The sequence below is a fragment of the Canis lupus genome, chromosome 8, assembly GCF_011100685.1.
Source record: "Canis lupus familiaris isolate Mischka breed German Shepherd chromosome 8, alternate assembly UU_Cfam_GSD_1.0, whole genome shotgun sequence".
Classification (NCBI taxonomy): domain Eukaryota; kingdom Metazoa; phylum Chordata; class Mammalia; order Carnivora; family Canidae; genus Canis; species Canis lupus.
In genome coordinates this window covers 49,971,529-49,988,557 of record NC_049229.1, presented here as the reverse complement: position 1 = coordinate 49,988,557, position 17,029 = coordinate 49,971,529, and the positions used below count along the sequence as shown (strand labels likewise).

General features: G+C 41.9%; 1 protein-coding gene across 9 annotated transcripts in view; it reads left to right on the top strand.

The window, feature by feature from the left end:
* Positions 1-15,296, top strand: part of ANGEL1 (angel homolog 1) — a 41,667-nt gene extending 26,371 nt beyond the window's left edge. For all 9 annotated transcript variants that reach the window (XM_038545358.1, XM_038545357.1, XM_038545359.1 and 6 more), the window contains 3 exons: positions 11,497-11,566; positions 12,089-12,252; positions 13,219-15,296. In XM_038545358.1, the coding sequence (XP_038401286.1) occupies positions 11,497-11,566; positions 12,089-12,252; positions 13,219-13,379 (395 nt within the window). In that variant the 3' untranslated portion in view covers positions 13,380-15,296. The remainder of the gene's footprint in view (positions 1-11,496; positions 11,567-12,088; positions 12,253-13,218) is intronic.
* The last annotated feature ends 1,733 nt before the right edge of the window (positions 15,297-17,029 follow it).

Genomic DNA, 17,029 nt, shown 5'->3' with positions numbered 1-17,029 from the left:
CCGTGAGTAGAAAGAAGTACAATAAGGAGATCATAACATGTGATCTTTTTCTAGATGCGTTTAGGTGTGCTAATGAATAATATTTCCAGTCTAATACTAGACTCATGCAACCCACCAGTGCACATCAGAACTTGCTGACTTGATTGTGACATTGATTTTACTGGACAGCATGTGAGTTGCAAAAGGAGCTGCAGTGCTAGATAGTGATGGTCTAACCTTCCCACAGGCTGACATTGCACTGCACTGGAGCATTCTGTATTGCCCAAGTTGTGTAATAAAAACATTGTGATTCTCACTCTCCCCAGCTCCCTTTGTTTTTTTTTTTAAATTTTTAAATTGGAGTTCAATTTGCCAACATATAGCATACCACCCAGTGCTCATCCCGCCAGGTGCCCCCCTCAGTGCCCATCACCCAGTCACCCCAACCACCCACCCACCTCCCCTTCCACTACCCCTTGTTCGTTTCCCAGAGTTAAGTGTCTCTCATGTTTTGTCACCCTCACTGATATTTTCACTCATTTTCTCTCCTTTCCCTTTATTCCCTTTCACTAATTTTTATATTCCCCAAATGAATGAGACCATATAATGTTTGTCCTTTTCCGATTGACTTATTTCACTCAGCATAATACCCTCCAGGTCCATCCACATTGAAGCAAATGGTGGGTATTTGTCGTTTCTAATGGCTGAGTAATATTCCATTGTACACATAGACCACATCCTCTTTATTGGCTATTGTGGACATTGCTGCGATAAACTTCAGGGTGCAGGTGTCCCGGCGTTTCATTGCATCTGTATCTTTGGGGTAAATCCCCAGCAGTGTAATTGCTGGGTCATAGGGCAGATCTATTTTTAACTCTTTGAGGAACCTCCACACAGTTTTCCAGAGTGGTTGTACCAGTTCACATTCCCACCAACAGTGCAAGAGGGTTCCCCTTCCTTCACATCCTCTCCAACATTTGTTGTTTTCTGTCTTGTTAATTTTCCCCATTCTCACTGGTGTGAGGTGGTATCTCATTGTGGTTTGGATTTGTATTTCCCTGATGGCCAGTGATGCGGAGCATTTTCTCATGTGCTTGTTGGCCATGTCTATGTCTTCCTCTGTGAGATTTCTGTTCACGTCTTTTGCCCATTTCATGATTGGATTGTTTGTTTCTTTGCTGTTGAGTTTAATAAGTTCTTTATAGATCTTGGATACTAGCCCTTTATCCGATAGGTCATTTGCAAATATCTTCTCCTATTCTGTAGGTTGTCTTTTAGTTTTTTTGACTGTTTCTTTTGCTGTGCAGAAGCTTTTTATCTTGATGAAGTCCCAATAATCCATTTTTGCTTTTGTTTCTCTTGCCTTCATGGATGTATCTTGCAAGAAGTTGCGTGGCCAAGTTCAAAAAGGGTTGTTGCCTGTGTTCTTCTCTAGGATTTTGATGGAATGTTGTCTCACATTTAGATCTTTCATTCATTTTGAGTTTATCTTTGTGTATGGTGTAGAGAATGGTCTAGTTTTATTCTTCTGCATGTGGATGTCCAATTTTCCCAGCACTATTTATTGAAGAGACTTTTTTCCAGTGGATAATCTTTCCTGCTTTGTTGAATATTAGTTGACCATAAAGTTGAGGGTCCACTTCCGGATTCTCTATTCTGTTTCATTGATCTATGTGTCTCTTTTTGTGCCAGTACCACACTGTCTTAATGACCACAGCTTTGTAGTACAACCTGAAATCTGGCATTGTGATGCCCCCAGCTATGGTTTTCCTTCCCCAGCTCCCTTTGTGGGGGAATAATTCGAAAGAAGGGAATCTAAATTTTAAGTTCCCTCCTTGTAAGCATTTTCAATTATGAATGATTTCTTTTTTCCAGTGTGGTCTTAAAGACACTGAAAGGGGTTACTGTGTTTTCTTTCTCATGACCACTTGCCTCTTTCCATTGAACTCTGGACCTTCAGGTCTTTTATTTTTATTTTTATTTTTTTTATTTTTTAACACTATAAAATTTTATCTTTTATTTTTATTTATTTTTTTAAAGATTTTATTTATTTATTCATGAGAGACACAGAGAGAGAGAGAGAGAGGCAGAGACACAGACAGAGGGAGAAGCAGGCTCCATGCAGGGAGCCCGATGTGGGACTCGATCCCGGGACTCCAGGATCACGCCCTGGGCTGAAGGCAGGCGCTAAACCGATGAGCCACCTAGGGATCCCCCTTCAGGTCTTTTAATAACAATAAACCATATGCTCAATACAGTATATTATAGGAAAAAAATGCTAATAGATGATTTTTGTAACCACTGTTTATAAACTGACCAGATGACCACGGACCAAAGGATCATTTTTCTAACCAGGAAAGTTCTGAATCCAGCTTCTCCACTGGCCCATGCCTGGACACAATTTATCCTCTTCCCAAGAACTTGCAGAAGAACTTACTTGTTTGACCACTCCTAGTGCTGACTGGGTCAGGAAGATGCTGCCGCCTAGGTAGAGGCATCTGTGGCCCATGTGCTCATATGGCCTGGTGGGGCACGCAGAGGTCTCTAGTCCTGTGTGATTGCCAGAACAGTGCAGTTTGTACACAGTGCTGGGTGGACAGAACCTGCTGTTGAGGTAAACCATTTTTAGTATCCTGCTAGTCACTGAGATTTTTCTGGCATATTGTAATGGTTAAATGTAGGACTCAAAATGAAGATATTAGCATTATTGCAAATATATATGCTCCAAATAATATTACATCAACAATCACAAAGTGAAAGTGCAGGCTTTAATAAGGAAGAGTAGTCAGAAAATAACTAATGGTAAAGGGTTTTAATTAATCTGTCTCAGCCCACAACAGATCAAGTAGAAAAAATATAAGAATGTGGAAGACTTCAGTAACATGTTGTATGGTAAATCTGATTGATGCACATCAAACTCTGAATACTGAAAGCAGAGCAAAGACATCTTTTTAAGTATTCATATGAAATTCTTAAGAATTAGACTACCAAAAAAACCCTCAGTAAATCTCAAATGGTAGAAGTCATATAGTCTTTCTCTGATCACACATGCAGTAAAAATAGAAATTAGAAACAGAAAACATTGTCATCTGAATACTTAGAAAATTTCAAACAACTTTTTGAGTCAAAGGTGATATTTAAGCTAAAAATGCAGAGTATCCAGACAATAATAATAATGAAAGTACAGTATATTTATGGGTTATAGCTAAAACAGCATTCAGTGAAAAGTTCATGGAATTATATAGAATATTTGGAATCATAGAATTACATTAGTAGATAGGAAAAGCTAAAAGTAAGTAAAATACACATTGAACTCAAGAAATTAGAAAAAAGAACAAATAAACTGAAAGAAAACAGAAGATACGAATAGGAATAATTTAGAAAACATAATAGTGGAACTAATAAACTCTAGAAGTTGGTTGTTTGGGCAAAAAGCAGCTGTCAGGTAGGCCCATTAGCTAACCTATCTCAAAGGTCAGGGAAGGAACAAACGAAAGTATCTAGATGCAGAATAATTAATAGGATTATAAGGGGGTTCTTGGCCCGGCTAAGTACAAAAGAAATTAAAAACTTAGATGGCATATATTAATTTTAGAAAATGTAATTTAGTAAAAGAGATTACAGAGAGGAGACTCTAAATAGAGAAGAAATACATACAGTTCTCAAAGATGTGGTCCCACAAAAACACCAGGCTCAGCTTGATTAGAGATTATCATCAAACCTTTAAAGAAAGTATAAATCCATTACTATTTAAATTATTACAGTACACAGAGGAAAAAAGGAGCTGCTTAATTTTTTTTTTAATTTTTATTTATTTATGATAGTCACAGAGAGAGAGAGAGAGAGAGGCAGAGACACAGGCAGAGGGAGAAGCAGGCTCCATGCACCGGGAGCCTGACGTGGGATTCGATCCCGGGTCTCCAGGATCGCGCCCTGGGCCAAAGGCAGGCGCCAAACCGCTGCGCCACCCAGGGATCCCTGGAGCTGCTTATTTTTATACAAGTATTTTGACACTGATACCTGATGGCAGTTAAACAGAAGAAACTATTGATGCTAATATTCTCCACTTATAAATATTGATGTAAAAAAAAATTTAAACAGAAGATCAGGAAACAATCTAGCAGCATATCAGAAGAGTAGTATATACCATGAACAAAAGGAACTTAAGAAATATACAGATTGTTTGATTTTGGGAAATCCATTAATGTAACTTAACATACTAAATGTATATGAAATCTATTAAAATATATGAAATATATCCTATATAGTCCAAGAGACTATTGAAATTCAACATCTATTCTAGATTCTTTTTAAAAGACCCTTCTTAAATTAAGGAAAAACTAGATACAGGCATACCTTGTTGTATTGTGCTTCACTTTATTGTACTTTGCAGACATCGTGTTTTTCACAGATTGAAGATTTGTGGCAACCTTGCACTGAGCAAGTCTATTAGCGCAGTTTTTCCAACACCATTTGTTCACTTTGTGTCTGTCACATTTTGGTGGTTCTTCTCGCAATATTTCAACCCTTTTTATTATTGTATTTATTATGGTGATCTGTGATCAGTGATCTTTGATGCGACTATTGGAATTGTGAAACGTTACAAACCACACCCATATAAGATGGCAAACTTAATCGATAAATGTTTTTTGTCTTCTGACTGCTGTACCGACCAGCCATTCCCTTGTCTTTCTCTCTCCCTCTCCTTAGGCTCCCTGTTCCCTGAGACAAAACAATATTGAAGTTAGCCAATTAGTAGCCCTACACTGGCCTCTGAGTGTTCAAGGGAAAGGAAAGAGTCACATGTCTTCCACTAAATCAAAAGCTAGAAGTGATTAAGCTTAGTGAGGAAGCCATGTCAAAAGCTGAGACAGGCAATAGCTAGGCTTCTTGCCCCAAACAGTTAGCCAAGCTGTGAATGCAAAGGAAAAGTTCTTGAAAGAAAAAAAGTGCTACTCCAATGATGACCTGAATCATAAAGCAGAACATCCTTACTGCTGATATGGAGAAACTTCTAGTGGTCTGGATATGAGATCACCTTAGCCACAACATTTTCTTAAGCCAAAGCCTAGTTCAGAGCAAGGACATAATTCTACTCAATTTTGTGAAGGCTGAGAGGTAAGGGACGTGCGGAAGAAAAGTCTGAAGCTAGCAGGGGTTGGTTCATAAGGTCTAAGGAAAGAAGCTGTCTCTGTAACATAGAGGTACAAGGTGAAGCAGCAAGTTATCCAAAAGATCCAGATCCATCTATGATAATTAATGAGGGTGGCTACACCTGAGAGATTTTTAGTGTAGACAGAATAGCTTTCTATTGAAAGAAGATTGCCATCTGTACTTTTCATAGCTAGAGAGGAGAAGTCAATGCCTGGCTTCAAAGCTTCAAAGGATAGGCTGTTGAAACCTACTGCTTAGAAAAAAAGATTACTTTCAAAATAGTATTGCTCATTGACAATGTATCTGGTCATCCAAGACTCTGATGGAGATGTACAAGATTAACATTGTTTTCATGCAGGCTAACGCAGCATTCATTATGAAGCCCATTGATCAAGGAATGATTTCAACTTTCAAGTTTTATTATTGAAAAAATATATTTGTAAGGCTATAGCTGCCACAGATAGTGATTCCTCTGATGGATTTGGGCAGGGTAAATCGAACCTTCTAGAAAGGATTCCTCATTCTAGATGCTGCTAAGAACATTTGTGACCCCTGCGAAGAGGTCAAAATACCAACATTAATTAACAAGAGTTTGGAAGAAGTAGATTCCAGCCTTCAGGGATGACTGTGAGGGGTTCATGTTTTCAGTGGAAGAAGTAACTGCAGATGTGGAAATAGCAAGAGAACTAGAGAAGTCAAGCCTGTAGATGGGACTGAATTGCTGCAATATCAGGATAGAACTTATGAGGGGTTTCTTCTTCTTTTTTTTTTTTTTAAGATGCTTTAATTTATTTGAGAGAAACAGAGCATGAGCAGGGGGAGGGGCAAAGAGAGAAAGGGAGAAGTAGGTTCCTCATTGAGCAAGGAACTTGATGTGAGGCTCGATCCCAGGATCCCAAACTCATCACCTGAGCTAAAACAAGAGTTGGACACTTAACCTGATTAAGCCATCCAGGTACCCTGAGAAGTTGCTTCTTGTGGATGAGTAAAGAAAGTGATTTCTTGAGATGGCATCTGCTCCTGGTGACAATGCTGTGAGGATTATTGAAATGACAACAAAGGATTTAGAATATACAGTTTTTAAAGATTTATTTATTTTTAGAGAGAGTGCTTGCATGCTCCTAAGTGGGGGGAAGAGCAGAGGGAGAGGGAGATAGAGAACCTCAAGCAGACTCTTTGCTGAGTGGGGAGCCCAATGCAGGGCTTAATCCCATGATCCTGACCTGAGCCAAACCCAGGAGTTGGACACTTAACCCAACTGAGCCATCCAGGTGCTCCCAAAGGATTTTGAAGATTACATAAACTTAGTTGATAAGACAGCAGCAGGGTGTGAGAGGATTGACTCCGATGTTGAAAGAAAAGTTCTCTGGACAAAATGCTATCAAATATCAAACAGATTGCATGCTACAGAGAAATCGTTTGTAACCACTCTGATCAGTCAGCAGCCATCCACATTGAGGCAAGACTCTCTACCAGCAAAGAATTATGACTTGCTGAAAGCTCAGGTGATGGTTAGCACTTTTTTTTAGCAATAGAGTATTTTTAAATTAAGGTATATACATTGTTTTTTTTAGATATAATACTATTACATAAAAGACTACAGTACAGTATAAATATAACTTTTATATGCTCTGGGAAACCAAAAAATTCGGTTGACTGGCTTTATTGGGATATTTACTTTATTGTGGTGGTCTGGAACCAAACCCACCATATCTTTGAGGTATGCCCATAATCCCTTACATCATAAAATGAATCTTGGTCAGCAGTGTATGGTAGCAGCAGTGCACCGTGGAGGTGGGGTGCAGGAAGAGGGGAGTGGAGCCACTGCAGGCCAAATTAAAAACCAAACCAAACCACAGCATTTATCTCAATTCCACAAATCCGCATCTGGCTTAAAGAAGACACTATAGTAACATTCCTGTCAAAGTCAGAAATAAGACAAGGATGACCACTCTCATTATTCAGCCATGTTCAGAGATGCCAGCCAACAGATTTAGAAACAGAAAGGTAAGAAAACAGAAGTAACAAAGTGGAAAGGAGGGTTTAATTACTTGCTGCTCATATTGTTAGATAACTGGTGATCCAAGAGAATCAACCAATAACTATTTATAAGCATTAAGATAATCCTGGAGAGTAGCTTGTATGGTATGAATATACAGAAAGACAATAGTATTCATATATAAAAATAATGATATATTTGTTAAAAGATAATAATAAAAAAGACCCTATTTATAATACCAACAAAAGAAAAAATCAACAGGGAAAATGTAAAGTATATAAAGGAATATTTCATTTAGTCTGAATTAATAATTTTATTGATAAGAAGTTGTCCATAACATTCCCTTACTTTTTTTTTTTTTAGAATATATTTATTTATTTGAGAGAGAATGAGAGAGAGCACAGGCAGGGTGAAGGGCAGGGGGAGAGGAGCAAGCAGACTCCCTGCTGAGCAGGGAGCCCCATGTGAGACTTGATCCCAGGACCCTGAGATCATGGCCTGAGCTGAAGGCTGATGCTTAACTGACAGCCACCCAGGTGCCCCCCTTAACCCATTTAAAAAAACAGCTTTATTGTTTTGTTTTTGTTTTTTAAAAATAGCTTTATTGTGATGAAATTCATATACCATAAAATCTACCCGGTGGCTTTTATTGTATTCAGAATTGTGTAACCATCACTATAATCTAATAGTAGAACATTTTCATCTCTCCCAAAAGGAGCCCTGTATCTATTAGCAGTCAATGTCTGTTCACCTCTCCCCTTGTGAAAAACATTAATTGAACGTGGCCATACGGGTTTCTTGACGCTCAGTTTTATTCCATTCACTATATGTCTATCCTTATGCCAGTGCTATAGTGTCTTGCTTATTTTAGTTCTGTATAAGTTTGATGTAGAGAAGTATACATCCTATAACTTTATGGTTTTTTAAGGTTATTTTGTTTATTCTGAATCCATTTCATTTCTATATGAATGTTAGGCTCAGCGTGTCAATTTCTGCAAAGAAGCTAGTTGGGATTTTGATAGGGATCTACAAATCTGTAGGTCAATTTGGGAAGTATTGCCATTTTAATAATATTATCAATGAACATGAATATCTTTCCATTTATTTAGATCTTTAATTTCTTTCCATATTCTGTTAGTTTCCAGTGTGGAAGTCTTACACTTTTGTGAAATTTATTATCATTTTGATGATACTGTAAATGGAAATGTGTTCTTAATTTCATTTTTGGATTTTTACTGCTAGTGTATAGAAATGCAATTTTTGTATATTGACTTGTATGTTATAGTCTTGATAACTCATTTATTCTAATAGTTTTTTAGTGGATTTCTTAGGATTTCCTGTATAAAAGATCATGTCATCTTGCAAACAGAAACAGCATTACTTCTTCCATTCTAATCTGAATGCCTTTTATTTTTTCTTCCATGATTGCCCTGGCTAGACCTTTCTAATGTTGAGTGATGAGAGTGGACATCCTTGATTTGTTCCTGATCTTAGGGGTAGAGCTCTTTTTTTTTTTTTCATAAAAATTTATTTATTTATTCATTCAGAGAGAGCAAAGAGAGAGGCAGAGACACAGGCAGAGGGAGAAGCAGGCTCCATGCAGGAAGCCCGATGTGGGACTCCATCCTGAGTTCCAGGATCACACCCCGGGCTGCAGGCGGCACCAAACCGCTGCGCCACTGGGGCTGCCCAGGGGTAGAGCTTTTAAGTGTGTAGTGAGTTAAATGTGATGTGAGCCCTGGGGTTTTTGTGGATTCGCTTTATCTGGGTAGAGAAGTTATCTTCTGTGTCCAGTTTTTTATGTTGTTTATTTTATTTTATTTTATTTTTTTTCATAAAGGGGTACTGAATTTTGTCAAATGTTTTTTCTGTTTGTGTTCAGATGATCATATGGTTTTTATCCTTCAGTATTATACTAATATCATATATTACATTAATAGATTTTCAAATGTAAAAATAACCTTATATTCCTACGATAAATTGTAGTTGATCATAGTTTATAATCATTTTTATATTTTGCGGGATTTGGTTTGCTAATATATTGTTCTGAGACTTAATTGGTTGATACAGTTTATTGAGACAACCAATATTGGTTGCCTGAGACTTAATTTCCAACACAGGGAAGAAAGAGGTCCCCCCCCCCGCCACCTGCCCACACCAACAATTCAACTCAATTCTGACACTGTCTACACAGAGATAGCACCAGATTTCACAGGTTGAAGACTTAGTCCTGTAAGACTGCCCTTGCTCCCTAACTTCAGACACCAGTCACAAGCCCAACCTGTGCTTCAACAACTCCCTCCTTGGACTTTAGATGCTAGTCATAAGTCCAGATTGTTAACTTTCTGATCAACTGGCTATTATAAATCAGAGGTTCCCATGATCCTCTCCTTCCTTGGGTTTAATTAATTTGCTCTAATGGCTCACAAAACTCAGAGAAACATTTTAGTCACTAGGTTACCAGTTTATTATAAAAGGATAAAACTCAGGAACAAGGCAGATGGGAGAGATGCATACAGCAAGGTAGTTGGGAAGCTTCTGTGGCCTCTCTCATGTTGCATTCTCCCCAAATCCCCACGTGTTCACCAGCCCAGAAGTTCTCTGAAGGCTTTGTTACATAGGCAGGGTTGATGAAATCATTGGCTGTTGGTCATTCAAGCTCCAGCCCCACTCCTCTCCCAGGAGGTGTAGGGAGTTAGGACAGAAAGTTCCAGTCCATTAATCACAGGTTGGTTCTTCTGGTAACCAGCCCCCATTTTTAGGTGCTTTCCAAAAGTCATCTAACATAGCAGAGGACACCCTTATCACTCTCATCTCTTAGGGAATTCTAAGGGTTTGGAGAGTTATGAGGAACTCTGGACAAGAGCAAATATGTATTTCTTATAAATTATAATATCATAGTCATTGAGGAATTTTGCCTGTACATTCACAGGGGTTATTGTTCTGTAGTTTTCTTTGTGATGTTTTTGTCTAATTTTGATTAACACCTCACAGCATGAGTTGTAAGTGTCCCATCCTAATTTTTCTAAGTGTTATGTAGTATTTGTATTGCTTTTTTTTTTTAAATGTTTGGCAGAATTCACCAATGAAGCCATCTAGTCTTGGGCTTTTCTTTGTGGGAAGTTTTCAGATTACTAATTCAATTTTTTTACTTGCTTATAAGCTATTCAGATTGTTTATTTCTTCTTGAATCAGTTTACATAGTTTGTGTCATTTTAGAAATTTGTCCATTTCATCTAAGTTATCAAATTTGTTGGTATACAGTTGTTTATAATAGTCTAATTTAAAAATTTGTATAAGGTTGGTAGTGGTGTCCTTTCTTTCGTTCTTGGTTTTAGTATTTTGTTTTTTCTTGTTCAGTCTAGCTCAGGGTTTGTCAATTTTGTTGATCCTTATTTTCCTGTTGTCTTAGTCAGTTTAGACTATTATAACAAAATATCACAGCCTAGATGGTTTATAGACAACAGAATTTTATTTCTCACAGTTCTGGAGCTGGAAGTATAAGATCAGGGTGCCAGTGTGGTCCGGTTCTGATGAGGGCCCTCTTCTGGGTTGTTGAGTGCTAACTTCTTGTGTCCTCACATGGCAGGAAGAGGGTGAGGGTCCTCTTGGGGATCCCTTTTATGAAGGCATTAATCCAATGCAGGAGGGCTCCACCCTTGTGACCTAATTATTTGGAAATAATTAGGTCCATCTCCAAATACCGTCTCACTGGGGGTAGAATTTCACCTTACTTTGGGGAGACAAATATTCAGTCCATAACACTTATTAATATTAGTAGGATCTATAATAATATCCCTACCTTCTTTCCTGATATTGGAAATGCATATTTTCATGTATGTGTATATATATATTTATGTATATTTAACAATGCATAACATACATGTTATACAGTATATATACATACACATGCACACATACATGTATACACACATAGCAGATGGTGTGTGATAGAAAATCTCTGAAGGATTTATACCAGGAGTTTGGTAACACTGGTTGCCTCAGGAGAGGGAAATTGAGTGGCAGGGGCCCCACTTAATGGTAGGGAGACTTTTTCACTGATATTTTTCACTACATTTTGATTTCTGTACCATGTGACTCTAATTACCTATTCTAAAGAATAAATTTAAATAATTTGAAAAGGTGCTGAGGCAAGGAAGAAATGTGCACTCAAGGTCTCTATCTGCCTTCCTCAAGTTCTTGACTTTGATCCATTATTTTCCTCATCCCATTACCTCTTCTCTTCCCTTTCCCCCTTTTGGAGCAATCCAGTCAAGGATTTGAGAAGGATTTCAGGGTGTAAGGTTCTGACCCTGCTTCACTGTCTGTGAATAATAAAACCTTTTCTCCCTGGTCTTCTACAGAGCGACCTGCTGGCTGGGCTGAGTCTGTTCTTGAGGAAGACACATTGGAGCCTGAGCCTGTCTTCCCCAGGTGATCTTCCTTCCAGTTCCCTACAGCTTGCTTTCCAGCCCCCATCTGGGTATATGGGAGAGGTTCTCATTGGCTTTCCTGAGGCTGATTTGGGGGGCACTTTTTGCTGAGGTCTCTCTTCTCCTAATACATGTTAAGCTTTTGGAAGGCTGGTGTGCAGAGGCCAGAAGTGACCTACCCAGGTACTTGCAGATGAAAAGCTCATGCACTTTTCCACAGAGAATAAGGCTTCACAGAAGAACTTGCTGACCCCTGGAAAGGATACATTGTGTATACTTCATGTAATAAGAGGAGAGTGGGTGGCGGTGGGGTGAGGAGAGTCAGGAGTCTGAGTATAAATGTATGTTTCTAGGCTAATTTTAGCTAAGACTATCTGCCTTTTATTAGCATGGGAAGGAATTTGCTGAGATGGAGTTATTTGGGATCATCCCTTAAAAATTTTTACAAAATCCATACAAGAAATGACTTTGAGAAAAGTTCAATAATGTTTGTTGACTGACCTCTTTTCCTTCATCCCTGCAGGACTGTAGGTACCATCCAGCATTGCCTTCACCTGACCTCAGTATATACTCATTTCCTGCCCCAGCATGGCCGCCCGGAGGTCACCACAATGCCCTTGGGTCTTGGAACAACGGTGGATTACATCTTCTTCTCAGCTGAGTCCTGCGAGAATGGGAACAGAACTGGTAAGCCTGGTGGATCCTGGGTTCGTAGAAGCCACCCTCAGAAATCCCTGGGAATAGCTGATGGTACGTCAGGTATTTGGTCACATGGCATGGGCTGCTGCAACTTGTCTCACAAAAGAGCAAATTTCATACCCACCTGGCACTGGACATCCTCATCATAATTCCCTTAGGCCACTTGCCTGCCTTCTCTTTTTATCTTTGCAGCATTAGAGAGAGGTGGGCAGAAGCAGCCCTACCTCTATTTAAGAGATAAAAATAGAGCATCAGGAGGTAAGTGGATTTTGAATGTGGCAGCCATTTAGTGAGGGACTTGGTTAGATCAGAAACCCTATTGTTTCTTCACCCGGCACTGGCAGTCACAGTATGGCAGTCTACCAGCCTCATGCCTGTTTTAGTTAAAGCATGTCTTTTAAAATGTTTGAACTGATTGTCAATGTTTAAAAATCAGATTAAAAAAAAAAATCAGATTTTAGGGCAGCCCGGGTGGCTCAGTGGTTTAGCACTGCCTTCGGCCCAGGGCGTGATCCTGGAGACCTGGGATCGAGTCCCACGTCAGGCTCCCTGCATGGAGCCTGCTTCTCCCTCTGCCTGTGTCTCCGCCTCTCTCTCTCAATCTCCCCCCGCCCCCCATGTCTCTAACGAATAAAAAAAAAAAATCTAAAAAAATAAATCAGATTTTATGTAAGAAATCTGGATTTCCAGCTTTTCTTGGAAAGTCTGAAGTTTTCATAGGCATACATTCTCTGGTTGCCACAGTCTCCCTGAATCTACCCTGCTTCGTTCATTGGTATTTCACAGAGTATCTGAGAAAATGAGGCCTCAGCCAGAGGCAGTGGGGGGAGGAGAGGGTGGGCAGGGGGTAGCCAAGGGGGTGCGGCCTCCATAAAGCATAGCTCTTACAGGCCCCAGCCACCCTATGCAGTGGCCAGGGCTGCTTTCCCCACTGGCTTCTGCTTTATATCCTAGATCGCAGGCTGTATCAAGATGGGACTCTCAAGCTTCTGGGCCGTCTCTCCCTCCTCTCTGAAGAGATTCTCTGGGCTGCCAATGGCCTACCCAATCCCTTCTGCTCTTCAGACCACCTCTGCCTGCTGGCCAGCTTTGGGATGGAAGTCACCGCCCCATGATGGGGTTTCCAGGGGAAGAGAGCTTCTCTTCCAGAAGAGCTCACTGGATCAGAGACTGTGGAAATACCCTATGCTTCTGGAAACTGAGATCCAAGGAACTTACGTCCCTTCCCCATTTCCCTTTTCCCATGGTTAGATTTTCTCCAGGCCTGTCCACGTTCTCTGCCTGTGGTCCCTGCCCTGCCCCAACCTCTTCCTAATCCTGTGCCACATACTCAGTGGCCCTGGGAGAGGCAGAAGGGGGGTTCCCCTTTCCTTCCATGTATCCAGCGCTCCCCCTTAATTTTTAATTACCAGGGTTGCGGGAGCTATTGATCTCATTGGTTATTTGCTTTCAGGATGTTTCTTGATGGTATCTTCTAACCCAATCTTCCTGCCTTCATGACCTCTGGGCCCAGCCCTCTTGTTAGGCATACACATGTGAGGTGTGTAGTATGAGTGTGTCCTCTCAGGGTGAGACTGCTCTGTATGGCCATTCCTGCCTCTGCACTGGCCTATCGGCCTCAGGACAGATCGAGAGCAGGACCTGATGTTGCCAGGCAGCAGCAGGGGCATGGGCCCTTCTCCCCTTTTATCCTCTGTGTCTCATGAGGTGTTCATCATGCCACCCAGGGCATACTCCTCCTCTGGCCTCTGGAAATGAGCGGGCCTCCTGGCCTGGAGCAGCAGATTCAGGGATGTACTGCCTGCCCCAGCAGCCTCCAAGCCTCCAACCCAGAGCTCGCATAGGCCTGACACACTTTCTCTAGGGCTTGTCCCTTTCCCTAGGCCACTGTGAGAGAGGTGAAAGTGCGAACCCCTGTGTGGGGTCAGTGGACTGGAATAGGAGTCTGAGGTTTAAAAGGACGAAAGAGAACCTTCAGGAAACTTGTCTTACTGGACTCTGTCTCCTGCAGACCTGGGGCAAGGGTGGGAGTCCTGGTAGAGGTAAAAACAAGCAGGCTGCACAGCTGTTTCAGCTGGGACCCAAGACCTCAGGGACTCTCTCTTTCCTCTGCACACCTCAGAAGCCATTTTCTGTTCCTTTCCTCCCACCACCTTTTATCTCCTGCCTCCCCCATTCCTTTCCACTTCCTTCTAGAAAAGCCTGATACTTAGCTCAGGCCAAACTCTCTCTGCAGAAGGTGGCCTTGGGTTAAACCTATCCAAGAACCGGAGGTGGCAGTGCTTTAGGATTTGTTCTGGCCAGCAAGGCCTCAGCTGCTCATTGCCAGTGCTTCCCCTCCTAGCACAGGGCTACCCTGGCTCATTCAGGGGGCCCTTTGCCCACATGTATCACCTGCATGCCTTAATCTTTCATAGCTGGGGTGCAGCCTGGGTGTTCCTGGGCCCACAGCTCCTCACATCGCCTTCAACTCAGAGTAGCTGCTGGTCCTTGCAGATTAGCCTTGCTGTTGCCCGGCTCGGCCTTGGGAATGGGACTGAAAGGAATAGTGGAGAGGCTGGAATTAGGGACAGTTAGCCAGAGGTTCTCTCCCCTTATTTTTGGAAGCCAAAGACCCAGCTTGAATTCTGCTGCTGTGTTCATGGTTATAAGCTTTCTGTGCCTAGGTACTGGGGAATTTATCTGTGCGTGTATATTTTTGAACACTGTATCCTGGGTACTGGGCATGTGCCTGTCTGAGCCCCAGGCCCACCTGTCCACACCCCACCCATCGTTCACTGTGTTTGTCTCTCCCTGGGCACCTCCTGAGATGGTCTCAAGTCAGTGCCCTGTTGGTTTTCAGGACTATGGCCCATCACTGTTCTCTTCTGCCAGGAAATGCAGTTTAACGGCTCAAGATGGCAGAGGGCAGGAGTTTTATAGATGATCTTTTCCTTGTTTTCTTATTTGTTTCTGTTTTAGAAATGAAATGGGGGTTTTAAGTGGTCATTTGAGCTGTCTTTTCCAAATAAAGGTTTACCATTTCCCCCCAACTGTTGATCATTTTGTTAGGCTCCTGAAGGGCATGGGGAAGAGAAGGCCTGGAGAGTGAGGTGGGCAAGAGGAAAAGACTAATCCTGGGCTGGGCTCTCAGGTCCTAAAGCTTGACCTGAGAAAGGTATAATCACACCCTGTGATAATTGACACATATCCCTGCTGCTCTGAGGCCTGGGAGGAACAGGGCCCGAAGAAGCCTCCTCCCTTGCCTTTTGTTGGGGTCCAGCTCTCTTCTCCCTCCTCACAGGAGCAGAACAGCTCCTTCAGCTGGTATCATTCCTATTCCGTCTGCTGCCCTCATTCCTTCCCCTGGTCCACGTGCATTTCAGGAGGGTCTCTGTCGAACATGGGGCGAGAAGCATTTTTCTTGTCAGAGCCATCGCAGCTGCGTGAGGCATGATGTGCATGGCGGTTGCCTCTTGGTCAGTGTCTATTTCTGGTTACCTCTTGCATGCTGGAATCAGAGCTGGACTGTGGGCCATCTGCTGATGGAAAGGTTTCCCTCCCGGGCCTCCTTCCGCTGGTACTTTTGTCTTCCTCCAGCCTCCTCCTGCAGCAGATCCATCAGGCCCACGTGCCCTGGGGAAGCCGTGAAACCAGGTGTGACTTTCTGCCTTACCTGAATAGAATCCCAGACCCTACACTCCTGAATTGGCCTCTGAGAACTGGAATTATTTAGTTACCTGGTGCTTCTGTTGAACCACCTGGCCGAAAGAAAACAGCCAGGGATAAGGAACACCACTTGTCATGTTGGCCTGGTCATTTGATGACTGTGGGTAAGTTAATTGTTGTGTTGCATATCTTGGTGAAATGGGGATTAAAGTAATAACCTTTTCCATTTGTGAGGAATTTTCAGATCTGAAATTGTGTTGTTTGGGCTTTGGCAAGCAAGGGAAGGTAAGATTTCAGAGGATCGCTGGTAGGAGTTGAGGGTGAATAGTTCTCTCCAGCCTGGCTGCATGGTTTGCTCGTTGGCTAGGAATTATTTTACAGTTCTGAGCTTTGAGGTGTACCCCCCACCCTGCAGGGTTTCCTGAGTCATGTAACATTTGCACAGATATTTATTAATGTTTGAACAGTGCTTCTACATCCACTAGCAGTCAACACCGTGAGGTGGCAATGTGGGTTTTCATATATTACCTTTATTTACATTTGAGGAAACACAATTTGCAAAGAGGTAAATTGAGGATCTCCTTTGCTTTGTTCCTTGATACCCCACAGCCCTCAGAGCACAGCCTTTCCCAGAGTAGGAGAGACAGGTTATTTTGTAAGGCGGACACATGGTGGGTGGGCCTGGAAGAAGGGAAAAGACCAACCAGCCTACTGCTGCTGGGTTTTGTCTTTAAACTTTTTCTCCCCAGGTCTTGCCCTGGTGTAGCAACTAACCAGAGGGCTATTTTTTTTTTTTTTTTTAAGATTCTATTTATTTATACATGAGAGATCCCGAGAGAGAGAGGCAGAGATACAGGCAGAGAGAGAAGCAGACTCCATGCAGGGAGACCGACGTGGGACTCGACCCAGGGTCTCCAGGATCATGTCCTGACTGAAGGTGGCGCTAAACCACTGAGCCACCTGGGCTGCCCCAGGGGGCTGTTATTTTGATTGGTTATGTAATGCACAGTCTGGCCTCTCTTCTCCCGGGAGTTGGAGGGGCCTTACTCCTATAGTTTCCGCCTGAGGAGAGAGTGGACCTGCGGCCTGACACTTCCAGTCTCAACCTGGAGTGCCT